The sequence below is a fragment of the Falco rusticolus genome, chromosome 10 (assembly GCF_015220075.1).
Source record: "Falco rusticolus isolate bFalRus1 chromosome 10, bFalRus1.pri, whole genome shotgun sequence".
Lineage (NCBI taxonomy): Eukaryota > Metazoa > Chordata > Aves > Falconiformes > Falconidae > Falco > Falco rusticolus.
Window position 1 is genome coordinate 6,832,305 of NC_051196.1, and position 27,413 is coordinate 6,859,717.

The following is a 27,413-nucleotide window of genomic DNA, read 5'->3' on the forward strand; positions in this document are numbered from 1 at the left end:
TCACAGGAAATGCATCGTGCACAGGTTACATGGTGAATGGGCATGTCCCGTAAACTATGTCATATGACTCTAAAATGGTGATGGAACTAGACCTGTCTCTTCCCTCACATCTAAGGCCACAGTTTTCTGCCTTTCAGATGAAAATCCAGTGGAAAAAAATATAATCATCCCTCAAGACTTCCTTTATGGTATTAGAAAGCTTCTTTGATTTTGAAACTGACTCAACCAACTAAAGCCACCTAAGACGCACAACTTCGCCTAAGACAATGCACAGTTGTAGGAAACAGCTTTGTTTGCCTAGCTAGTCTAACTGGAATCAGGGTTTGAGTATGTGGGAAACAATTTTTACATTTAAGAGGAGGCAGAAATTGCAAAGAACCAGCTCGTCTGCCACTAAGTCAAGCAGAGTGGTCAGCAAGTAATTTCTGGTGCCTTCCTAGAAGGTAATAGTTTTCTAGTTGCAGAGGAAAAAGAAACAAGAAACTGTGATCCCTAGGAACACTATTTATGAGCTCACGTGCTCAGAACCGCGACTGAAATCACAACTTTCACCTAGGCAGGGATACTGTTTGGAAAAAAAAGATCAGTGGCAAACCTCAGAGGCTGTTTAAAATCTGCTATCTCATTTTCTGAAGGACTGAAGGCAAAAAGACAACAAATGCAGCAAAATGCATACATAACAGTCTCTGACTTACACCTTTATGATTGATACAACCTGCAGCAAAGTCTCTTGTTTATAGTTTCTGCAGTAAACAGCCTGGCACCAGCCTGATTGTCCTGTGAACGTGGCAGGCAAGGGCAGGAAATAAAAACTGCAATGAATTGTGCTGACATAGCATGTTTCCTCTAAAGAGACTTTACACCAAGTAAGTGAAATGTCTGCCCAACTTTACAGATGATGAAACAAAAATGCAGAGAAGTTAAACCACTTCTTCAAATTCAAAGCAGGAGCAATGTTAGGAATTGATCCCAGGAACGAAAACCTCACCACACTAAGCTAGCAAAAAATAGCAAAGTTCTTCAACTGAGCTGATATTTTACTCTTCCAATTGAACCTCTTGATTTTCAAGTTGGATCACATTGTTTTATCCTGCATCAAATCTAAATGTGAAAGGCAGAATTGTAACTAAGCAGGCATTTTGTATCAAAAAAAAATTAGTGTTTAAGAGGAAGAGTCTGTGTTGGACCCCTGAGATTTAACAATCCATAACATTGATCAAATATGCCAGTCAATACTGTTACTTATATTTTTATATTGTTCAAATGTATACACAAAGACAGAGATAACCAGTTAAAAAGAAAGAAAGGACATCAGGGAAGCGATTACAGTCTTAGCAGAAAACTAATTGGGATATCAATGATATAATAGCATGGTTAAAATTCAGATAGTCATGTGACTTTTGGTCTAATTTTAATTTTTTCATCTGTTACTGGCAGTCTTGTTTCTTGTTTTATTACTTAAGGTTTTTCAAATAATTATATAATATATCATCTCTTTTTTTAGCTATATTGGTTGAAAACATGCTTTCTCAGTGTGATCTAGTCAATACTGGAAAGGATCACACAATATTAGTGTACAGTTTACCAACCACAGTTCAAAACAGAACACTGAGAGGGAAGGCAATTCTAACCCCACGTCTAGTCATCATTATACTAACATCAGAGCTGGATATTAATGGAGACCTGTGCAAGAAAACTGTGCAGATACCATTTAATGACCTAGTTCTCCTTATGTAAAGGCTTTGTGTTGCATTTTTACCAACAGTGGGTAAATGTACAAAAGTGAGAACTACAGAAGGGATGTGTGAGCAAGCAGTTGAACCACCTGGGGCTGTTAAATATCACTTACAGCTGATCTTGAAAATAATTTTCAAGAATTAAGACAGGAAACTTAGGCCTACTGAAGGCAGACCACGAAGCTTTGCTCGTAACCCTGTCACTGGCTGATTATGTAACATGTCTTATGTGACTGAGTCCCAGGGTACCACGTGCATTTCTTCTCTGGGAAAGACCAGCTGATAGCTCAGCAGTGGAAGGGGATTCCTCTTCTGGTCCAACTGGGAGAGGGAGCTCCCCCTTCCATACTTCTTTCGCTCCAAGAAGAGAGCTTTAAAAAGCAACAATAAGGGCTCCTCCACAACTGCTTTCCCCCTGGCCAGCATGATATTGTCTAATACTTCTTGTCAGATGTAAGGAAGACAGGCACCTAACATGGGCTGCAGTGCTCAAACTGCTTCAGGCTCCCTGTTCGTGTTAGTCCACATGGGCTTCCATACATATGGGGCAGCAATTTAACAAAATGCAGTCAGGAATCCCACAGTCGTCCTGACAAGTTGTTGGAGTTGCCAGCAACAGTTGGCAAGGAGTATTAAATTTGCCAGTATTCAAGAAACTCAGATTAAGAAGTAGTACTGCAGGTCCCTTTCATCCAGGCAGGGATTTTCAAAAGAAGTCTAAAAGACCTGTTAATATTCTTCTCGTTAAAAGCATTTCTAAGTCTTTCACTGGGTGTTGGGCAACATTTAAAAATGAAACATTCTTTATGTTAAAGGAACATCTGTCTCTGCTCTCCTTTTGATCCTAGAGTCTCCCAGGTAAGAAAAAAAAGGAGGGAAAGGCAAAAAAGGAAAACGCAAATGCCCTGAAAAAAAATGGAAAAGCAGAGAAAAGAGTATGGAACCTAGAAGAAGAATAGTATTAAGGATTTCAGATCTTAAATGAGACAGAAGGTCTCAGCTTCAGAGCCTGTAGCATCTCCCTAACACCAAGAAAACAGGAATTTAGCAGAAAAGAAGCAGCTACCATTTCCATTTTCTCCTTCCAACTTAAAAGCCCTCCTGCACCTCAAACTTTTTTGAAGCATAATTCACTGATTTTAGACCTAGAAATAACCACTTTAAAATTGATGTGTTCAATGCACATTAATTCTTTGTCTGCCTGAATAACAGAAGATCAGAAGCTGTTAGACTATACCTCCACAACTTCACAGGTAAGGTGAGAATACTAGCAACACTGAAGAGACAAGTGGGAATGCAGAGAGAAAAAAATTATTATACATAAACATACTGTGCAAACATACTGTGCACAGGCATGCATATTTCATATTTTTCTATGTAGAGTCTAAGATGATGGTTAAAGTCAAGAAGGCCCTGAATGATAAGAGTTCTGGCTAAATCCTTTTTCTGACAGTGCTTAAACTCCATTAAGATATCTGACTGTATACATCACACTGCTGAACTTAGGCATGAACCCTTCTGAAAGGATATTTTCATACCACTTTGAAGTAAAAAATCTGCTACCCAGAAAATAAGTATCGGCAGAAAGAAAAAAACCACAGCACATCAATATCCATCTTGATCCAAAACTAGAGGCTAAAGTATCTGGAAATAATCGCTTTATCTGACAACTGTTATACAAAGTATCGTGCTATAAAACTAAGCAATCTCAATGTAATGTGGATGGTTACAGAAGCAATACATGCTTCAATAAAATGGACAATGATCATCTTGTTTATCATTAAATCCAGCACCCAGTTGCAGATATCTTACCTGACCTAATCTAACATTGCCTGGGAAATGAAAAAGAAAGGAGGTTGCTTTTCAGATAGTGAAGACAGGAAGTTTTATTATTTGCACACAAAAGCTTTTCAGAAGTCAAAAGACAGAATACTTTTAGACATGCTCGAGCAGGAAAATACTTTCTGTGGGCAACACAATGCATCTGACACCAACTCCTGGGCAGAACTTTATTTATTTATACCATCATGGAGGGTGATAACTAATCAGTGCTAGCTGTCCTTAGAAAGGCTGTATAGAAGGACATACTGTGACTTCAAGATGAGATAAAATGGCACAAATGAAAACAAAACTCAATGCTCCTTTCTTGCATTTCAGCCACCATTCTTCCATTTTTGGCTTACAGTGAGCATGCTTCAATCTATTTTAGCAAATTACAATTTTCTTAAATCAGCCATAATGCTAAAATAGTAATGTATTTAGAATGACTGGGTAGCTTTCTATAGGATAATTGTGTTAAAGCTTTGTATAAAAAACAGGACATTTAAGTTTGAGGGGCTCTTTTATAACTTTTTATGATAGTTAGACCATATTTTGTTGTATTTGCTATGAATCATATTCTTACTTTGTTTAATTGTTTCAACATTTAGTATAGCTTAATTTAATTCATCCATTTTACTGGCCAGGATGACTTGATTATTCAGAATGGACATTAGTCCATAAAAACATATTTCACAGTAGTTGCATATTCCAAAATAAAACCTTGAATCAAAAAGTTTCCAAACCTACTCAACTTTAATCTACATGTCTTTAGGCAAATGTTTACTGCCTGGGACATAATAATATATATAATGGGAAAAGTTAGTAACTACATTATGTACCTAAAAGGAATTAAGCCAAAATGGCAATTTAGAATACCTTTATAAAATATAGTATTGTAGTGTTGCTTTCCTCTCTAGATGAGTGTTTTCCTCATTGCAACAACTAGGCACAGAGCAATTAAAAAGCAAAATATTCCATAAAACTGTCATAATAGGCAGAAACCCTCACCCCACCCCAATATAACACAGAAAGAACTACACTTTTGAAAGGTAAGCGATCCACTCAAACACATACTTGTTCAGGAATTTAAAGGAAGGCTTCTCTTAAGGCTGGTGCATTACCAAAACTGCTTGACAAGCAACAATGACAGTTCTTAAAGACAAGATGAGCAGTACTCAGATTCCACATGAACATCAGGTGCACAGTAACAGAAGAACATAAGGTAGGATTTTATAATCATCTTTGCTGAAGAAATAACAAGGAAACTTACTCAGCTCATACACTTACCACAGCAAACTACAGAAAACATCACACCTTCCTAATCTAGTTTATCATTCCAAGAAGGAATGTAAGTGGTTATTGGGGATGAAATCTCCTGAATTCTTGGAAGGAACCATTCAGTTCTCTGTTCCTCTAGCTAATCAGATGTCCTGCAAGCTGCAAAAGGCCTGGAACTAGTCTGTTATGTAACTAAGTAATACGTGCTTCTTTAAATTTTTGCCTTCCTCACACAAAGAAGGGGCTTGCTATGCTACCCACAGTGTGAACTACAAACTCACAGCTGACAGCAGAATTAAGATCAGGGCATAAATAAGTAAGGAAATCAAAACTATGAGAGTGCATAGGAAAAATGAAAAAAAAGAACATGAAGAATTGTTCATATGCAATAATAGTATACAGCTGTGTCAAACACCACAGCTAATGTCCTTGACTTTGCCCAGAGAGCAATATAGTAATCATGGCTTAACTCCATCTTTTCATAAACAATTCTGAGCTGTTAAAACTACTGAGTGCTATTCATATAATTTAAAGCAACCCTAGTAACCTCTCCAGAACACCAATAAGCAGTTTCTAAGGTCACTTGTGCCTTGATTTCCATGGCATGGCTTCTGTTGAAGGGTACACAGAGTTTTGTGTGGCAGTGCAGATCCCAAGTCTATCATAAATCATGTTTTGGCTACTTCAGAGGTGGGAAGGGGATGGATGGGCTTGTGAGGCCTGAATTATGGACTTTTAGTTATATTCACAAGGTCTCATAAGCAGAAGTAGGCTAACCAAGCTGACTAGCAACCTCCATCCCCTAGTAATAATTACTGAAACCCTCAAGCCTCATACTTGTTACTCTGTCAAGGCAAAATTAATCACTGAGGTGCAAAATACGCAGTGCCTCTGCAGTACCCTATTGCATGACAGTACCTGAAAGGAAAAAAAGAATTTCCTCTGACTTCATCCGTGCATTAGCACAGACCTTTTAATTTTCTGTGTCTCTTTACTAAAAAAATGGTGAAAAAGAAAAGGAAATGCAAAAGTACATCAGCAGTATTTGCCAGTAAAACTTGCAAACCATCTACCATGCAGTTAGGACTTGATCCAAAGCCCACCGACGTCAATGGGCTGAGAATCAGATCCTTATTCAGCTTTTGGAGCTAATTCATCTTTGAACTGACAATTGTATATTTAGGTTGCAGTGCCCATATATATCTTATTTGCCTCAAAGCTCTGTCCAGTCAAGTTCTGAATACCTCCAAAGATGGAGATCCCACAGCCTCTCTGTGCCTCTGTGTCATTGTTTGGCCATCTTCATGATGAAAAAATTTCCAGTATCTTAGAAATATAGAATTTTGCCTTCCACACACACACACACATTAAAAGCTGTCATATTTCATAACGCTTATAATAAAAAAGGAACAGAAGCAGATAAAGAGCGAGCCATATATTGAAAAAAAAACAAGAACAGAAGACATGAAAGCAACTTAGTTTTGACTATGTCAAAACAGACATAGAGCTGAAACGTTGATTTTTACACAAATGTGCTCAGGCAGCATCATGCTGAGAAACTGCTCACCTGATCTCGGGAATATGGAGTATCCACTATGTGTTTGTCTGAACATGCTGCTAGAAGAATCTTCATTGCATTTAACTGGAGCAATATTTCACAAGCCATGGTATCAAAGAAAGTAATATTAGCAAGAGCTGCTGAAGCCAGCAGGAAAACTTCACCAGATGAGGCTTCTTGGCACAGTTCTAGGAATGCAGAATCTAAGTTGAATAAAAGTCATTCCCTCATTGCAAAAAAACATGGTTAGACGTTTCAAAGCAATATTTAAGCATCTGCAACTTCCATTAGTAAGTTTAGAACCTAAGATTAAGTTCACAATCATGAAGATAAAAAAACAAAATCATGTTAATTTTGTCAATTATAGAATATCATAGAATCATTTAGATTGGAAAAGATATAAGATCATTGAGTCCAACTGTTAACCCAGGACTGCCAAGTCCACCATGAAACCGTGTCCCTAAACACCACATCTACACGTTTTAAACACCTCCAGGGATGGTGACTCAACCACCTCTCTGGGCAGCCTGTTCCAATGCTTGACCGCCTTTCCAGCACACAAGTTTTTCCTAATATCCAATCTAAACCTCCCCTGGCACAACTTGAGGACATTCCCGCTGGTCCTGCTATTTGCTCTCTGGGAGAAAAGACCTGCCCGCCCTCCTTTCAGGTAGTTGTGGAGAGCAATAAGATCCCCCTGAGTCTCTTCCTCTCCAGATTAAACAACCCCAGCTCCCTCAGCTGTTCCTCATAAGACTTGTGCTCCAGACCCTTCACCAGCTTCATCACCCTTCTCTGGACATGCTCCAGCACCTCTATGTCCCTCTTGAAGTGAGAGGCCCAAAACTGAACACAGGATTTGAGGTGTGGCCTCACCCCTGATGAGTACAAGGGGACGATCACTTTGCTTGTCCTGCTGGCCACACTGTTTCTGATACAAGCCAGGGTGCTGTTGGCCTTCTTGGCCACCTGGGTATATGTCACATTGTTAGGGTGCTTTATAAGTGATATGAATGTTAAGCACCTTCATTTGAACCACAACAGAAGGGAAAGATGGCAAATACCAACCTAGACACCAAGTGTTTCTAACATTCATCTAATTAATGAAATGGTCTACCTAGTATCCCATTCTACAGGGAATATTGCACTGAATGTTGTTCAACATAAAGCTTGATATCTAAATAAAATTAAATACAGGAGGCAGAAGGCCAACAGTAACTGACCCATAAAAGAATAATTCTGCTATATATCCTATTCTTTAGAACAAGATATGTATACAAGTTGCCTATCTCTAAATCTATTTCTCTGTACTCAAAGATCATCCTGCATATTTTCCAGCTTCAATAAGTGCTGAAGACACAGCTACCTTTTAATTCCTTGCACACATGTATTTTAACTAAGATCTGAATCACCTGGTAATTGGATTTCAGAATGATTTAAAAATTAAACATATTACAGTAATTCAATTACTGAGTTATAAATATTACAAGGAAACTGGTGTATGATTACTGAAATGGCTTTTCCATAGTTATACATGTTCTATTTTTAATGCTCACATTTCTTGGGCAGAGTATATACTAGTAAAATTCCTGTCCAACCTAAACAGTGACAACTGAGGAAATATTCCACCCGCTAATATCTGCTGGATAGGCTGTTCAGATTGTACCTTGATTGTGGTACAGTGTAATAACCCGAAAATCATCTTAAATAAGTCAGGTCAGATGCCTCTAGCAGTCTAGCTACAGCGGAACCAAGCTCAGCACAGGTTAATTCCACCCACTGGATTCAGGGCAGGTTCAGGGTAGAACCTTCACCATCTCTTGCAAAAAAGTCTGGTCATCAGGAATAAATTGTATCCTTGATTTCTGCAGCACTAGTTCTGTTTGGGCATATCAAAAAATGCTTAAATATTTCTCAAATAACTTCCAGCCACTGCATAATCCTCAAGCACTAGCACTACTGTACTCTGTTCTGGTTTTTGTTTTGTTAACAGAACAAATAAAAAAAAAAAAACAAACCACAAAACAAACAAACAAACAAACAAACAAACACACACAAATCACCCAAAAAACCCCCCAGAAACGTGCATGGAAATTGAAGTACTCTAGTTTAACTGTAAACATTGGGCTCAGTAGAGAAACATCTAGATGTATTGATCTGTTATACCTAAGAAATCAAACTAAATGACCCAAACTGTACTTTCTGACATGAAGCTTTGGGAAACTGAATTTCCAGATCAGAGAGAGGAAGAGCATGATTGACTGAAAGCTTCTGGTATTTGAGAAGGATGGAGCATGGTGCCAGAAATAAGATATTCCTCTCTTTACAAAGTAATAAGAAATCTTATTTTTCTGAAATGTCCACACTGACCTAGGTTAAGGAAAAGCTTGCTGTTACCTTTTCCTCATTTCACCCTGGATCAGAGGCCTAGGCAGGAAAGACAGATCTTTTATTTTCTTGTAACAATGCCCATAGATCATACTATACTGTACTTTTCCTCTGAAGTATCATACAAATGTAGATGCAGTGGTGAGTTTGAGTTCTAGCAAGTTTAGAAAATAAAACAGGCATAAAGGTTAGCAACTATTAAAAACTGCTCTTTTACAAACATCGGACAAGTGCTGAGTCTTTCCTGTGGTTCTTATGGGAAAATTTCACACAGATACTATTTTGACAAATGTACATAAATTCTATTCAAATATGGACTGGAGTAAAAAATATTATGTAATTGCAGAATGCTCTGATTCAGAATTAAAAATGACTGAGTTTTTTATCTGTTAAGGAAAGAATGGCAAACATTATTTAGGGAATATTTCTAATGAGAGTCCTCCCCCAACCTGTTACTTTAACTGGAAAGACTAAGAAGTCCCATAAAGAACTTACTGACAAGTGCTGTTACAATTTCTTCCATATTTTCCAGAAAGCTGCTAAGATGCTGAGTGAACGTGAGATGTGGAGATGTGATCTGTGCAATTACTGCTGCTGCTTCTGCATGAGTAGCTTCAGAATGGCTGTTATCAGTAAGAATGTCAGCCAGGCACAGTATCCCATCAACCTATGGAAAAACAACAGGTATAGGTTGGAAATACTCCAGGAAATACTTTTGCAGTCAAAGATGGGTTTGCATTTACAGTTCTCTTTTCTTGGCTGTGGCTAAACTATTGGTTTTATTTTCAAAAATTACTTAAACTGGTGGCATTTATGACATAAGAAGTTTCAGTTTAGCAGATACAAATTAGTTCAGCACAGAAGCTTGCCGACCAGCAAAAAGTCTCTCATTTCCTTCTCCCTTAATGTTTCTGCTGAATTTATTTTTGTCAAACAAACAAGTCTTTTCTGACAGACACTGAAGTTAAATATTAGTCCAAAAATAAGCTCTGATAAGCAAATGCTAACTGCTACTATGCCAGTCTCATAAGCTCCTGTCTGAGTGTGTCCCACTGGGAGACTTGAGCCTGAGTATGCAGTCAGTTCTTCACAGACCTTTTTTTGCTACTTTTTTCTGAACTTGTCACAAAGCCAATTCAGGATCAAAAAATAAGGATCTCCTTAATAAGGAGAGACCCTGGCCAAACTGCACCTGATGAGTTTGCACAGCTCTCATATTAAAGCTAGGTTAATATATCACTTCCTTACTTGGAAGAAAAACAGAAAAATTAGTAAAACGTACATAGCTTTATGCTTTTAGAGCGTTTTAAGTGTTCTAAAATCATTCCTTACACAGTTTAGGCAGATACATCATGTGTATGCACACCTTGCCCTGGATTACAGGAGACCCACTGACACAATGTAAGACTGCAACAGAGCGTAGCCACTGGGTTAGCTTAAACTGCCAAAATGATCATCTGTAAACAACCAAACCCAGCAAAAGAAGATTCTCTGTAGACAAGGACATAACCTGTGAACTTTCAAATTAACAAGACTATGTTTCTCCCCCTGTTTAACCTACCCTGAATAACTCATCACATGTTGATGTGCTTAGAGGGCACCAAGCATGAAGATTTATGTAATCAATTATGGACATGTTTGTGTCAAATTCACATAAATTCACTAATTAAAATCTTTACATGAATAAAACTAATGTAACTACAGGGACAGATTACAAATGACCAGAGCTTTTAGAAACTTGAATAACTGTTTTAAAAACTGGCCTTTATTTATTTATTTGAAGTTCCAAAACAGTGTGGGGTCAATTGCCTTGTATGTTTGGACACTATATAGATCCAAAGAAGCGTTATGAAGGCTTAGAACTGAAATACACTTTAACAGTCAAACAAAAAACAACCCACATTTCTGTTGTGCACTCACCAAGACTCTTTCTTAGGTCTGTTGTTCAGACCACATTCTCTCTCTATTCAAAGCTTCCTCAGAACATGCATATTAAGGACTATCCATTATCTCCAGAAAGGGTATTTAGCAGATCTCATAGTCACGTTTTTGTTATTTATTAATACAGAATGTTAAGTTATCTTAACTACTTATCCTGCAATGGGCATGAATTAGATTATTTTATAAGCACTGACAGTTACTGTATTTTACAAGAAAAGCTCTCAGATGGATGGGAGCAAAAATTACCCTCTGGAAGATCATTCATTGGGATGCACTTTTTAATAGGCAATAGACTATATCATTGGAACTCTAATAACATAGATAAATACAAAAGAAATTATATCTCTATTTTTCCTCATATTATAAATGGGATTTAGTATAGAAGCTCAAGTACTGGCAAGAAGAGGAAGAATAAATTTTCAACATTAAACTTTTTCTTGACAAGCTTTCAACATTAATCTACCTATAGCAAAATATTTCCTCCTAGTTATGGCAGAATTCTACAGCTTGAAACAGCAGATTCACATAATTCACTTGGCTTCAAGGTATATTAATAGATCTCAGTGTCAAGAATTAATATATATCCTCACAAGATGATTTAGTAGCCAAAGTGTGTTAGACACTATATGCAAAACCCCCCAACTTTGTCACCTTGAAACCTCCCTAGATCACACCTTGTCTGGGGTCCGAAGGATGCTAATAACAACAGTCAGTATAAAAAGTTAAATATATTCCAATGCATTCAAAAAATACCTCACCAGAAACTTCTTGTAAGACCTTGTAACAGGATACAGCACTCTTCAGCTCTAAATTTACAGGTTAAAATTCACTTGGCCAACTCTTTTTCAATGACCTCAACAAAATTACTTTAGAGTAGTTTTATACTATTTCAGAACAAGTAATGGCTTATGAAAGACAGGTACAAGCACATGGTTAGATTTTTCTATCACCACTGGTTGTTTCTATCTACACCACAAAATACAAGCTTTTAACAACACAGGGATGTACTCAACTTTCAAATTACATATTTGATTTTTTTTATTTGCTAAATGATTATTTTTTTAAAAAATTGAGATTTGCTGAATCATAAATGGAAGTGGATATGTTTTTATTCAGCATAAAAATAAAATACGTATTTGGGATCCATGAAAGTCAGCACTAGTTATTCTCCTTCCTATTCAGAATCATGTAAAACACTAACAAATTCAGCCTAAACTTTGCTCTATACGGTTTTGTCTTCCATCGGAAATATAGAAAAAAAATTAAAATAATTCTACTTCAGCAGGCAACCCCACTTATAAGTGTCTAGCAATAAATTTTAAAATGACAGGGGAACAATCTAATAAAAGCACTTTAACATCCAAAAAGAAATTGCTGCTCAAAGCATTTTTATAATTAGCTTTCACACTGAAAGGAACTTTGGATGGCTGCCCTGTTTTCTGTTTAATTTTGGTGAAGTAATCAGCTAAATGTCAAATCTGTTCATCACCTTGGCAATACAAAAGAACCAGTTAGCCAGATAAAGCAAACAAATGAACTCCATGAATGCAACAAGATGCTGTGGAGACCCTGCATTTGAGGAATGGTGTTCAGTAAATGCTTGATCACTAATATTTCAATATTGATAACTGGAAAAATGCCAGGAACATCTTTATGAGCATAGCCCTGTTATAGAAACTTAATCTAAGTGACAAAATAAATGCGTGACTGCTTTACTGCATAGATCAAGTCTTCTGAAAGGAAGTATTTTTTTTTTCCCTGCAACAGGAATAGAGTTCTGGGGCAGGCATCCTTCTTTCTTCAGTATACCTGTTCTTCCTCCTAAAAATACCAAATAAAACTAAGCATCTGTTAAAGATACCAACACAGAACTTGGGATAAATTGCATTAATGACTTCATGATTTGAAATATTACACTCAACAACAATCTTAACTCTCCACTTTTCACAAGGAGGTTCAAGGCAGGTTTTCCATGCTGCTCCAGGAACCAAGACTCATTGCACTCTTTTTAATAATGTCTGTTTTCATTTGAATAAAATGCTGTTGAAGGACTTTTCTCAAACTATGACTTTCTCTAATATTCCTGTTTGCCCGCTCTAACATTCAGATGATCTCTATATACTGGTAAACTTGCTCAAAGGGTTTTTTTGCCTTCTCTAAACTGATCCTCCAAATCACCTTGCTGGGATTGGAAAGTCTTACAGGCTATCATCTGATTTCCCACTGTCAAATCCATGAATAAAATTATCACCCCACAACTAGGTGCTTCTGGTAAGCAGCACCAGCAGGTTCCAAAGCAGTTTTAAAGGAAAAATGGAGGAAGGGAGATTTTGAGATCCAGATGTAAGGCAGCAAATATGGAAACAAAATCACAAAGGGGATCACGTCTTAAAAATTGTCTCCACCTTCCAGGAGAGTAGAGAAGAATTTCAAAAGCAGAGGCTGCGTCAAACAGTCAAGAACTAACAGATCAGAGTTGTGTTTGTTTTACCCTTTCACATATGCTGTGTACTAGCACCTTCAACTTGAAGCTGGGACAGGTCAACTATATAGGTGAAGACATGAACATTAGCAGCCTAAATAAAAAACGCATAGCTGGATAAAACCCCAAACACATTAAAATTTATGGGATGAGGAAGAGGGAGACAAAGGAAGGAAGGAGGGAGGGAGGGAAGGAGGGTGGAAAAATTATCATATTCAGAAAATGTTTGAATCCCCTGCTCAGCATACTTTGAACACAATCTGCTTCACTCCCCAGACCACTGCTTGGACCATGAGGTCACTTCACTATTCTGCAGCTCCATTGAAAATGTCATCCAGCAGAATCCATATACTGTCACTTTGATGGCTTGTTATTCATGAAATGGATTCCTGACCATCAAGGCTGAGATATATCCTATGTCAAACTTCTTTAACTTATTCTACACCTGTAGAAGGCCTGTAAGTCTTGTTTAATTTCAACATTGAAATAAAGGAAGGGAAAAGGACAAAAGTACTCTACCTTGCACAAAATTATCTTTCATATTAGAATAGTTGCCCTGCCAAGTGCTCTGCAGATAAAAACTGCCTTAGCTCCACTAACTGAGAACTTGTGCTGATTTATACCAGATGAAGATCTGGTCAGCTATTTTTAAAGTGAGATGATATATTAATAGAGTGATGCCATTAAAATTTCCACAAATACTATCCCAAGCAGAGCTACTGCAGCAGTTCCATGGCAGCAGCAGCGACCAGTGACAAAACTGCAATGACTTTTATAACTACTGCTGTACAACAGTGGCTATGGGACCTAATTTATAAGCCATATTGCATACTCTACAGAACGGTGGAGCTCATAAAGGTTGAATGGTTCCCAACTCAGTAGCTTTAAAACTGCTGGCAGTAACCTTAGCTTTGTATCTAAATTGGCTGTGCATGGGTGCTTTGGTTCATTGCAACTTCAGCTAAATCTTCCCTTTTAAACTTCCCTCCTTCAGAATGTGGTCAAGCTAATGAAGAGGTATTTGTTGTAGGTCTCTCTCTCTCTCTCTCTCAAAAAAAAAAAAAAAAAAAAAAAGGAGACAGCTGGAGCTGGCTTAATCAGCTTGAAGGATGCATTAAAAGTGGCAATGCCTAAGCAGCAACCTTGCAGCCATGCTGCAGGAAGAAACAAACTGCAGAGCAAGATGAAATAGCAAGTTTCTTATTCTAGGCTGACTAGGAGTTTAAGGATAAATAGCATGTAAACCTTTTCTCCCTACGAAACCTAGGGAAAGCTGTCAAGCAGTTACCTCACAGTGTCAGTTCTTTGGCACTCAGAGATGCTCTAAGCTTGTTGCAGATATAAAGTACAACTGTCTGTCAAAGAGGTAATAGAGAATAAGCCATTTTACAGAAAGAATGGACAAAATCTGATACAATAAGATCAACATCCAGACCTCTCTTGTCTTCGTTTCAAGGATAAGGGAATAGCTGGCTTTGAACACCCTCAATTTTGAGGACTGATATGAAGGGTAAGACAGTCTTTAAAAGTATTATTTCTGTAGTTGACAATAGAAACCAGGAACTGTAATGCTAATAGTCTAGAAGCTCACATATTCCTGCTCCCATAAATCACAGCTTACATTGCTTCAAACTATCCAGAAATGTAAGTGAACCACCCAAGGTTCGTTCAGTTTTCCTGATCTCCTCCACACATGCACCCAATTCTACGTGGTAGCTGCAGAGTGGCTACAAAGGGCAGAAGGAGAAGAGATCTGCAAAGGAATTCACCTGCAGTACTCAACCACTGTTGGTGTTTATAGAATTGGGGTGCATTGATAAACCAGAAGGAAAACTACTGAGTACAAATGAGTATGGTGGCTTGGGAAGAAAAAGGCATTTGCAATGGCCTTTGTACGCAGCATTGGTTACTTTCTCTTCTTCCTATTCTGTCACAGTTAAAAGACAATCACAATAATGAATATGTTACCTGTAATTTCAGGGGCATATAAGAATAGGGGAGAAGTATTTGTGTTCACATATGATAAAATTAGATATTAACTTCTTCATGTTATGTGACACATGACAGAAGCCAACGGTTTCTCAGATTTTTTTACCCTACATTTTGGAGGTCTGAGTATACTGGCTTGTTTTTAATTTGCAGGAATCTATTCCTATTTGTAGGATTTTCTTGATATCTGCATTACAAATTCCAGAAAGTATATGCTTGTTTCTTTTAAATAATGGATAAGGTTTTATATATTATAGTTTGGGGTCTGAATTTCATTAAAATAAAGCCACACAGACACAAAACAGACTCAGCAACAAGATGAGAGGAACTGTCATGTTGTATAAGAATGCTGAACAAGGTACTGCGACCTGAGGTCTGAACTAGGGAAAGACCATACATTAGTAGTTTCCACATAGCCCTCATTTTTATTTACCCTGGGGGATCATAGTCTGAGAAAAAGAAAAAAAAACCATACACCTTAACTATTTCTATAAACAAACAGGGGCTCCAGGGTTATGCATAGCAGGGCACTCCAGAAAATGAGCTGTGCTCACTGGAAAAAAACATGCTCCAATCATCTAGTTTTAAATAAATAATGTCATAGACACTTCATTGCATGAGGGCATATTCTCAAACACCTGGTGCCTGGCATTTAAAAACAAGAACACTCTTTCAACATGTTTGATTACTTTATGTCATTTAGGTTTTGGCGTGACATCATGGATTTTACTTTCAAGAAGTGTCTGTTAGTGTACCTCTTCATGAGAAAAAAAATAATCCATGGACATCACATTTTTAGAGGACCCTCTTCATCTATTACAATAATGAGAAAGTGCCTCTATCCAAAAAGAGCAGCATGGAGGTCACAGCCAATCAGTCATTACCAGCTAATCTAACTCTTCATAGTGTCTTACTTCTCTCTGGAAAAGTATCTGATAATCTTTATGCTAGAATTCTCGATCTGTTTAAGTCAATTCTTTCAAACCTTAACATGTTTATGCTAAATAGTTAATACAAAAGCTTATTATTATTATTATTACTGTAATTTCACATACAACTTCCTCTTCTCATCACAGTAAAATTCTTGAACAGGTCACTGTATCACAAAGTTAGAAACAAACGTAACTCTACCCTATGCTCAAAATATGACAATGAAAACACCACAGCAGAAAGCAGAGTTACATTAGAAAGGCAGAGAGAGTAAATAAGCAATCGAGATAGCACAGGATGTGGCTTTTTTAACTGTTACTTTAAATATGAGATTCTGCAAATGCATTCAGAAACAGAACAATTTTCCTGCAAATATTTTTCATTTCAACGTTGTCAGTAGGTTTAGCCTGAAAAATACAGTCTCTTAAATGCCAGGCCTCTACAGTATTTGAACCATATGTACACCAATTAAATGCACCATAACAGTAGGACATTTATCTAATAGAATGTATTAAATATATACAGCAACTTGTTCAGAAAAATGTTTTTATGTCTAAATTCATATAATTGCCACAATTGACTCAGTGCTTCACCTATATTGTTCTTGCTAAAACTTTTTGTTGCTTTTAAGAAAAGCACTATGAGGCACCAAGCTTTAATACAATTGTTTGCTAAATTCATTACTTCACAATGGCTGTTAAATTATTTTAATAAATTAAATAAATTAGCTCGAGAACCAACCTTGTACATGCCAGATTTTTATTGGCAGAGAATTTTTACAAGCAAGTTGTACAGTTTTATGATGGCCATTTATAACGAAAACACTCACAGCACTTTAGCTATAAAACTTTTAGTGAGCAACTCAATAAGAGTCCATTCGTGTTGTAATAACAACAGAGGAAATTGCTACCCTTATTCAAACAAGAATTCAAAAAAGTAGCAGTTTTCATCTGATGAAAATTGATGGAACTCTACTGGCTGCAGCGGATTCAAGCTATTTGGTCCTAAGATTCCTCATCTGACAGTTAGGAAAATCTCCTTGGGTCTCCTACAAACATTGATCTATTTCTATGACTGCAGTGGCAATAAAATAATTTCAGAATTGCTTTAAGCATAAGAAATTCAAGTTTAAGATCAGCTGTTTGCATGGAACCTTTATGAGCAGTCAGAGGTCTACTATGAGCCATCAGGTAGATGACCTTAGAGGTTTTTCTCTCCATTAACACCTCCCAGTACTGCTCTTTGGTCAAATAGGGTTGCTATATTGATTCTATGTTAGAAGAAAGAAGGACAATGCTAAAAGGCTGTGAAAATGGAGTAGTTTTACAAGCTGGTTTTTTATTTTTCTTCTACTCAATATTGTTTGCTGCCTTACTAGGTCTTGACATAAATAAGCATCCTTTATTGAGGATAACAAATATACATATTTAAAATTAAGCGAGTGTTTGAATGCTTCATTGAAGGAAGAAAAAAACCCACAAATCTCATTATACTTTCAATAGAGATTATTTTTGCAGCACGCAAAGATAGCCAAAACATAGCACTTTGATACCAGGGCAGTTCCAATTTCCATTCAAAAATCATATTTGCAAGTCAGGCTTATTTTCATAAACTGATCTCACATCAGAAAACCATGTTAGAATTCACTGAAATTGTATTTACCTAATGAGCAGATTCTACCTTCAATAGCCCAGGATCTTCTCTGGTTATTTTAGAGGGAAAAACGTGTAAGCATTATGTTCTGTCAAAGATAAAACCCGAACTTGCCATATTTTAGCTAAGAAGCTGCATAGATCTGGGGAAATAAGCATGTTGTTGAAGGAAGTCCCAAATACTGTTCTGATTGAGTCATTCAGTCATCGCCTGTTTTTCTAATAGCGTCCCTAATCTATGAGCCAGTTTGTTCACTCAGAATAATAATCACAAGAGATGTTATGACAGAAGGAACCTAACAACTATCAGGTACTAAATATTAGAATTCCCCAATAATACCCATTTCACTTCACATAAGCAGTAAAAACTCTCATTCCATATTCCAAACCAACCCAATCCGCCACATCTGTAAAGCCCAAGTCTGGGCTAGAAATTTCACATGATCAGGCTTCATTCTGCCACCTGCCAATCTGTAAATAACACAGCAGCCATTGCAGCTCTCCACAGACAGGTACAGGGCTTCTCTGGGCTCCAGGAGAGGCTCCCAAGATTAGGACCTATTCTATTCTCTTTCAGGGGAAAGCAGAGATAACATCATGGGACAGCTAGAAAAAAACTTAGTATGACCACTAGAAAACAGGGGTATAAACATGTCACACTGAAATCATAACTACTGAACCCTTGCAGCCAATAACATAATTTTAGATCAAAGTATACTGAACTTTTAGAAAGAATTCAAATTCTGTTAAAGATCAAAGAGTCTGGGAGAAAGAAAATGCTGTTTTGAAGGACAATGCCTTGCTAGACACTAGAATGAAATAGTGGCGTACTGGATTCTCTCCTGAACCCTGACCACAGTGCCCTCTCCCTTTCCAACAGCACTAACAGAATAAATGTAATCTGCTTGGAAATCTAATTTAAAGTAATTCAGATTGTAAATAAAATATTAAAATGGAACTATTTTTACAATATTTCAGCTCTACAGCTGACACAGAACAAAAGGAAGAAATAACTGAATATGTTTCTATTAGGATTGGGTGCTCTTTCAGCCACCTCTCACAGTACAGCTGTGTCTAGCTTCATTGGGCTGCAGGTAGAGCCCTGGTCACATTCTTCTCACCCTTGGGAAACTTGCAACAAGACTGAGCTAGCGCTGTAAGCAATGATAGAGACTGGTAGCAAAAAGCCAGTTCAAAGTCTGTGTTACATCTCTCCCACTAAATTTAGTGTATTTTTTAAATTTACTTTGACCGACATCTGATGAAGAAGGTAAGCCATACAAAACCAGACTCAGTAAAAATGTATTATGTCACATGCAAAGCCAACAAGGATCCTGGGCGGAAAAGGAATAATCAGTGCACATAATTCCTAAAAATAATCCATACATTCTATTCTTGCTTATCACTAGATAATAGCCTCCAAACAAAAAGTTCAGGCCAATATCTCTTACACATTTTCTTTTGCTTTCTACATGTATCTTGGAAGAAGAGATGTTCTAGTAAAGATCAAAACTTCATCTTGAACTGAGTCTCTGGTGTGCTAAGAACCACTGTTCTTACCACTTCCCATGAACAAAGAGCATGCTACAGGCTTAGTTTCACACAAGATGTGTGAAATGTGCCTTGCAATTCAGACACATTAATCATATGACATACAGAAGTCTTACTGTTCCCCGGTGAAGTCCTTCCACAAGATCAAGACCTAGCTGAGCTAAGAACTGTTCCACATCCCATACTGTCCCATATTTCACTATAGGTCTTTACAGTTACAAGTACTCTCAGACTGCCTAGACACCTAGATGTTCTGCTCACAGTGCCTGCTCTGCAGCTCTGATGTGTCTTCACAGTCCCAAAAGAACTAGGTTACCCTTCATATGTACATGATATTGCCCTTGAATACACGTTTAAAATTAGTTTCCACCTTGCTTTTCTTTCCAGGCACTGTTACATCATTCTTGGAAGTTACAGTGACTGGCTGACAATTTTAGAGAACAAATTTTACATTTGACATTCAGATCTCAAAGAGAACATATATGTTTAGAACAGCACTCAGACTTCAGCAGAGCCATGTAGAGGGTTTTTTTAAGTCTTTTTCTAAAACACTTTTAAAACTGCTTTGCAAAGTATTTTTTATCATGCATCCAGGGAATTTTAGCAACACATTTGCTTCTATTTAACTGTTGATTTCCACTCAGATCTTCTCAGGTCCAAAAACCTGTTCACCATGAACTCAGTAGATTCATTAGTCACATCACTTAAGCTAAGGTAGTTTTACAGCAAAGTAGATCCAAACTACCTTATAGATGGTCCTTGCCACAGCAGAATGCTATGGCTTCCCAACTCATGCACAAAGCCTGCAGGGTGTCTCTTTGTCATCTCCATTGCTAGCCAATATGGACTAGTTGCCCAGCTGCACCAGAGATATTGGCTAGGCTTTTATTTGCCTGTGGATTATATCCTTGGTTGTCTTACTGAAAAGCACCATTAACCAGATGTAAAATACAGAAGTCGTTACAAACCAAGATGAATGGCCAAGGTAAATACAAGGCAGTACCTACTCCAAAGCCTGAAGGATTTTAAAGGAAAGTGCAATCCTGTTTCTGTTCTGAACAGCTGGCACAAACCATGCTGCTTAAAAAAAAGGGGGTGTGTGTAAAGCCATATCAGTCATCTTTCAATGAGCTTGAACAACTGATCTTTCTTAATTCAATTGTAAATCTTAATCCATGTTACTTAAGAGGTCTTTGTTATATCCCTTCCTATCTCTCCCTATTATTTTTCCTGCAACTCTGAAATACCATTTATTGGTATAGGCTTACCCTGACTGGCTTCCTTTTAGTATTAGAAGTCAGCACTCATAGCTTTCTTTAAAAACCTAAGGGGGAAAAGGAAAGAAAAAAGCCAGTGTCATCTCTACTCAAAATTACTTCCTTTTCCATTAACAATTTCAGCAATTGCCATACTTTGTGTCTTTTCTTTTTTTTTTCTGTGAGAAAAATCAATTGTAATTACATGAGTACATCCCAATTACCTGTCTTTTTTCAGGATGAAAGTCTTCATCTGATTAATTCGACTTCTATGTCCTAATGCCTTCTCCAGTGCCCTAGGTCCTAGGTGCCTTACCTTCTTCATACATTTTGTAGCAAGTTCTTCATTTTGACTAGTTCATACAAGACAGAAATCATTCTAGCAAAGAAGTGGCAAAAATTAGATGCAAGTGTGGGTTTTTATGTTCTAAGAACCTTGAGGGGAAGATGAACCAAACGGGAACAGCACACAATTTTTACTCAAAGTAACATCAACATCGTTTGCAATAAAATTTACATGGCAAAGCCAGTATAGTAAGGGTGCAGGGTTTGCTTCTCAACATAATCTGACATAACAGCACAGAAGTGCCATGTGCTGGGAAATTCAAAACTGCCAGTTCCCTGAGGCACAAGTCTTCAATACTCCTCTGAATAAGGGTAAAAGCAATTTTTAAACAGCCTTTAAACACACGCAATAAATTTCTCTAACAGGAAGTCAGGAGACATATGGCTTCATCCATGAGTATTTCCTGGGTGAGATCCTGTGACTTGTAACCCAGTTCTTCCAGGATACAGCATGAGATGGGAGCAATCTTTAGTGAGTAACAGAAAAGGTGTCTTATGCCTTTTAATAATTCTGCTCAGAACAAATCTAGTATCTAGCTAAAAAATAAATAGCAAACCTATTCTAACAGATCTGATTCAGCTTCTCTTTCATTACAGTTCCTTCCTCAACATAGACAGTAATACATCATATTTGGATCAGCCATGAAGTTCACATCATACATTTAAGGCAGCTTCTTACTCTTGAGTGATTTAATTTTGCTCTCACACCCTGTGCTATAAAACGAAGATAAAAATCTACTTACCTACCACCACATAATGGTTGGATAAATGCCATTGTAATGATGCTACCTATTATCATTAAAACAAGCAGTCATTTATCCAGAAATTATGAGAGTGTATCTTATACTGAATAGTAACCTAATCAACAGAAAATCCTGGTGGTGACTTAATGGGATCACTTCCAAAATATAGTACTGCAACAGTGACAAAGCATGCACTTAATAAGCAGCCTCTTCTGCCTAAGGACTTTTGCACCTATGAAAACAATTCCAAAATGAATAAGTAAACAAACTGGTCCAACTTGTCATTCTCCCAGTTACCTGATCATCTTTTCTGCATCCAGCCTCTCCTTGCAGGTCTAAAATAATTCTGGCATGGCCAAAATTCAAAGGATTCAGTGCTTTCAATGAAATGTTAAAATAATGGAAAAAAAAGGGGCAGAGGGTACTAAATTAGTTAAAGATGAAAATTTTCTAGGAACTCAGATCATCATCCTCATTAATGACACTTTTCTGATATTATCAGACACTTGAATAGGCATGCGACCTCAAACTGAAATCTGAGCTCAACAGCACTAGGTAGGCAGGAACATTATCAGGAACAGTATTCATTCAGTTCTCTTTGACACTACGAGTCAGTTATTTCTAAATCCCTTTCACCACTACTATTTGCAATATATGACTCCTGAAAAAAACAATAAACAGAAGATGAGACACACAGCCTCATTCCCTACAGAAGTGTATAGACCAGCCTCATAGTAAATCATGTATTCTTTAGAGAAATCTGCTATTCCACACACACTGTAACATGACAAGGACCCCATTTTTTGAGGGGTTTGATCTGCTTACAGCTTATTATTAATGTCCATTTATTTTTGGTGGTGCTACTGTTAGCATTACCCAAGTTTAACATTAAAATACGCTTCATAAAGACTTCCTTCCCACCTACATGACATACATCTAGCATTCCTCCTGTTCTCACTCCCCTCTCGTACACCTTACAGCCTATTCAAACTATTGTGTCCAGGCCCAGACTGCGACTGCATCAGGAGCCATGCTTTCCTTCTGTTCCTCTTTGCCCCCATGTACACACACTGTTCCTTACTTTCTCTCCAAGTTTTTCAGGCTGATACTGTTATTATTCAAGCAGTACTTCCAGGGCAGCAGGAGTAGAGGGCATTTTTCCTCCACTCCCCATGCTGCTCTTACATTAGATGTTGCTTACGGTTTTTGAACTAATACAGCTAAAGCAGAGGGTCTATCCTGTAGGAAAAAGCCCTCCCACTATCCAGTTTTTTTGTGAATAGACAGATAAATGCTCAGATAACCTAAAGTTTTTAAATTAAATCTGGTTGACAAGTAAGAGTTCTGTATTTAGGAGAATGCTTAAGTTGTGCATAGCTTTCACCCTCACAGGCCTACTTTCCCGAATCAGCATCTGCAGTCCTAAACCCGGGGTAGATTTTGGGCAAGCCTCACCCAGCAGCAACGGAAACTTTGCTGTAATTCCAGCCTCCACTGGGTGCCACTATTGCATAATGCAATGTGTGGATGGATTATGCTGCGTGAGTCAACCAACTGGCAAAACCGACTTTCAACTTGCACTTCACTCTCGTGAAGTTTTCAAAACCATATTCAGAGAGTTATCGCCCATTTTTTATGTCCTTAAAATACTGTATGATGATCTTTTTAGAGACAGAAATACAAGGAGGATGTAATTACTTCTAGATCACTACAGCTAAAAGGCTCAAACACAGAAGCGCTCTGATTCTTTCCTGATTTTGTACTTGAATAAGTCTTTTAGCCCCGTCAGTGGATCTGTTCCTCCATGCTGACTGATAACCAATTTAGCACCCTATTTTGACCTATCGTTTTTAACCTCTGAAAGGATAATTGTCACATGGCTCTGAGCAACTTGCTCTAGTTGAAGATGTTCCTGCTTACTGGCAGGGGGAGTGGACTAGAGTACCTTTAAGGGTCTCTTCCAACCCAAAGTGTTCTCTGATTCTATGTCTCCACCTAAAGTGTTTTGATGAAAGCTTAACCATCACAAGGGTAAAACCTTACCACAAAACCATAGGTGACCTTAACAACGCTCAGTGAGTGTTCTTAAACTATGTGCACATCAGGATGGCAGTAATGCTGAAAATGTATTATCAGCCAACTTTTAATTTAATGGCAATTAAGTATCAGTTCTATGGAATCGATATAATTGATCATCAGTGGATAGCCGCAATTTGCTAGATACCAAATTTCATTCATGGAATCCAAAAATACTGAAGTTTAATGTTATGAATCACTTTTGAAAATTCTGGCCCGACAATGTACTCACCACCTTTAGTCTTTTTCACAACATCCCTGCTAGTGCATTTTGCATTTTTCCTTTTCCCAGCCCTCCAATAAATAAAGAAATAATACCAAGACTTAATTTCAGTCTTTTCTAATGAAAGATCTTGAAAGCTTACACTAAACATGAAAAATTCTTACAGGCAAAACACTGTTAGAAGGCAATTTCTGCTATCCTTCCATACTGGAATCATTTGTCGTATTATTTGACAGATCTGACATAATCACAATTGTTTCAAGTTGCTGAAGACAGGGGAAGCAATGTCTCAGTGTTTATGAAGCCTACCTTTATAACTTGTGGCCTTTCTTCTCACTCCTCTCAATACTCTTGTCTGGTAGACAGTGGCATTAATAAGTACAGAAATTTCTATAGCTATTGTTCTTTGAAAGGATCATAGCCTTTTTCTAGCAGAAATCCAAAATAATTTCTTGAAATTCTGTTATATTCTGACACAGATTTTCCTGCAAAAAGAGGCTGATGTGACTCTGTCAACATTGGTTGTATTATTACAGATGGACAAAAAAGGACAATGTGTAAGCAGTTGTCTGGAAGTACAGGCTCCTTTAGAGCAAAGAAGATATAACAGGAAAAGAGAAAGGAAAAGACTATATGACAAACCAGGGAAATCAACAGAAGCAAACAGCAAGTGGACCAAATCTTAATCAGGCCCCCAGGTTCTTTCACAGCCAGCTAGACCTCTGGCATCATGCCGCAAAACATATCTATGGTTCAGGTCTGGAGGCAACAGACAAGCCCAGTGCCCCGAAGTCTGGCCATACCTGCATCACTGAGAAACTCACACGTGGCTGTTTGTGGCTAAGGAGAACAGCAATTCATTTGGTAAACCACTAAGTTCAAGACGTTCACCCAGGGCAGGAGATGGAAGTACTTGTAAAAGGAGATTGCACCAGAGGCAGCATTTCACTTTACTATACAACAACGCTGCTAGGGCTTTCTTCCCAGCAAGCAGGCTGTTGTTCATCAGAGATGGCAAACTCTGCAGGGATGACTATCACCCAGATGCCAGTTACCTCATCCTCTTTCTGCATTAAATCATGACCACCCCTTCGCATGGTGAGATCTGTTAGCGGCGTTTCATTGCACAGATGCTCATTATCTTCTATGTCCTCCGTTCTTTCTGCCAGCTCTTCGGCAGAGGCCTGGCTCCGGTCATGGTAATCTACAAGGACTGTGTCCTGTTCGCCCTGGAAGCAACTGGAATTATCATAGACAGGACGGTTTTCAGGTCTCTCTGACTTATTGCCACCTGTATGATGAATTTAAGCTCTGTGACAACAGTGTGCTTTCTTCTTTGGGTTTTGTGGATGCCAGGGATCTGCTAAAAGCAACTGCTTTACTAGTATAGCAGAGCTTGATGCTAGGAGTGTGGTATAAATGATACCAGTATAACTAGGTTTATTTTCACAGTGCCCATCAGAGATACGCTTGTTTTGCAGCAAATAATCGTCTTTTCTCTTTTTCTTCCTCATTTATATCTGCCTGGATCTGGAGGATGACAGCCTCTTTTAGCATTCATGCAAGCAGCCACCATATAGAAAAACACACACAACAGGTTTATTACGGACAGGTTTATCACTAAGTAATGCAACTATTTATGTGCTTACTGTCATCCTGCTGTGTACAGTGCGTGTTTTTGACCGTGTGCTGTTTCCCACCCTGTGTGCTTGTCACCAGTCAGAGGACATGGCTGCAAAGACATGCATGGAAGCTTAGCAAAGAAACTACAGAACCAAAACCATTAAGCTTTCCTAATTATTAATTTTATTTTAAAAACATATTAATTTTCTAATTCCATTAGCTCTCCTAATACCGAAGAAAGAGCTCCTCCTGAAGGCAAAAACCAGGACCTGTGGCTCTTTTAAGTTATCTGACCTTTCCATGTGTTTGCATTGCATATAAGAAGATAACACTTTTTAAAATTGTACGTGCACTATATTGAGCCCTAAGCCCAGAAAAAGGAATACACAATCCAAGGAGTTCAGTTACAGAAAAGCAAACGAAAGTGCAACGACGTGGAGGAAGTCCAGCATGCGGGCAAGGCAGCAGTATGTGCTGGGGAACGACAGCAGGGTGATTTCTTGCCAGAGAATTGGCACGCTGCTTGGCATCGCTTAGAGTGAGTCATGGATTTCAGTGTTCAGTGGCAGACTATGATGGTCACTGCTTACGTTGCATTACATTGGTAAGAACTCTGCCCACACCGTTTGTTTCTCTCCCAAACAGCTCGATTGATGTGCAGATCTCTTCATGATGACATTTTCACCCATTTATGTCTGTTTCAGGCCTAATCCAAAGCCTGCTGGTGTGACTGAACGTTTCTTTCTAACTTCTGTTTGTCTCCATGACACGCTTGTGCATCCCTACGAGAATCCTAATGCCATCTTGCCTGTCTTTGTTTAAACGTGGGCTTATCTGGATCTCAAAAATTGGGCATTACTGTCATGAATGCTTCAGAAAACTGGGTTTGGAAGGAAGGCCAAACTTTGTGCTTACATACAACCCATGAAGCCACCTCTTGAATCTTCAGATTCAAAGAGGAATCTAAAATGTCTATGTGTGAAGAAGCTGACCTTTTCTATTAAATGTGCCATCATGTTCTATGATGTCATTACTGTAACTAAACAGAGCATTTAGAAAAACAAAACACTGCTAACAGTTGCCCATGTTTTAAAGGATAAAACTGGATAACTGGCCCTGCCCAAGATTAGCAAATCCCACAGGGTGTTTCCCTAAGAGACAAAGTCTTATAAGAAACAAACCTCTTACAGTGTTTGACTGTAAAACATGCAGGAAAGATGACAAATCTTGGAGCTTTGTTAATTTTGTTAGTATCTTAAAAATTCTTTTCTTGGGATTGAAACTAACAGTTCATTTCAAATAAAAAATCCTGCACTTGGTGACATGAAAATAAGGTCAACTGGCAGTTATATACAAAGTATAAAGGGGGTATACATACATGAGGAGATAATGTCGAAGGCCTTACAGTAGTCCAGATAGATGGCATCATTAGCTCTTCGCTTGTCCACTAATGTTACTCCATCACAGAAGCTCACTAGGTTGGTCAGGCAAGACTTGCCCTTCGTGAAACCAAGTTACTAGGGAACCTTTCCCACACCTTCTTTGTGAGAATAAAGTAACAAAGATGAGCTCTTGTAAAACCTAGAAAGACTTCTAACTTCTTACTTCCACCTGCTAGTCCTATAGGGATTCCTTCTGCAAGACCTCATCTCAGCTGACAATCCTTGTCAGATCAAACTTTTACTTGAAGTCTAAAAGCTAGTGGAGTTAAACAAAACTAGCTATGCACAACAAGGTCTAAGAGACAACCTTCAGGCCTCCAGACTTCTTCCAAATTAAAAAAAAAAAAGAAACCAAAAAAACCACCCAGTTCAAGTTTCC

At 38.0% G+C, this 27,413-nt stretch overlaps 1 protein-coding gene across 4 annotated transcripts in view; it reads right to left on the reverse strand.

Annotated features, from left to right (window-relative positions):
• INSC (INSC spindle orientation adaptor protein) overlaps positions 1–27,413 on the reverse strand; it is a 119,683-nt gene that overhangs the window by 12,288 nt on the left and 79,982 nt on the right. For all 4 annotated transcript variants that reach the window (XM_037403186.1, XM_037403184.1, XM_037403183.1 and 1 more), the window contains 2 exons: positions 9,277–9,448; positions 6,403–6,581 (listed from right to left, as the gene is read on the reverse strand). In XM_037403186.1, the coding sequence (XP_037259083.1) occupies positions 6,403–6,581; positions 9,277–9,448 (351 nt within the window). The remainder of the gene's footprint in view (positions 1–6,402; positions 6,582–9,276; positions 9,449–27,413) is intronic.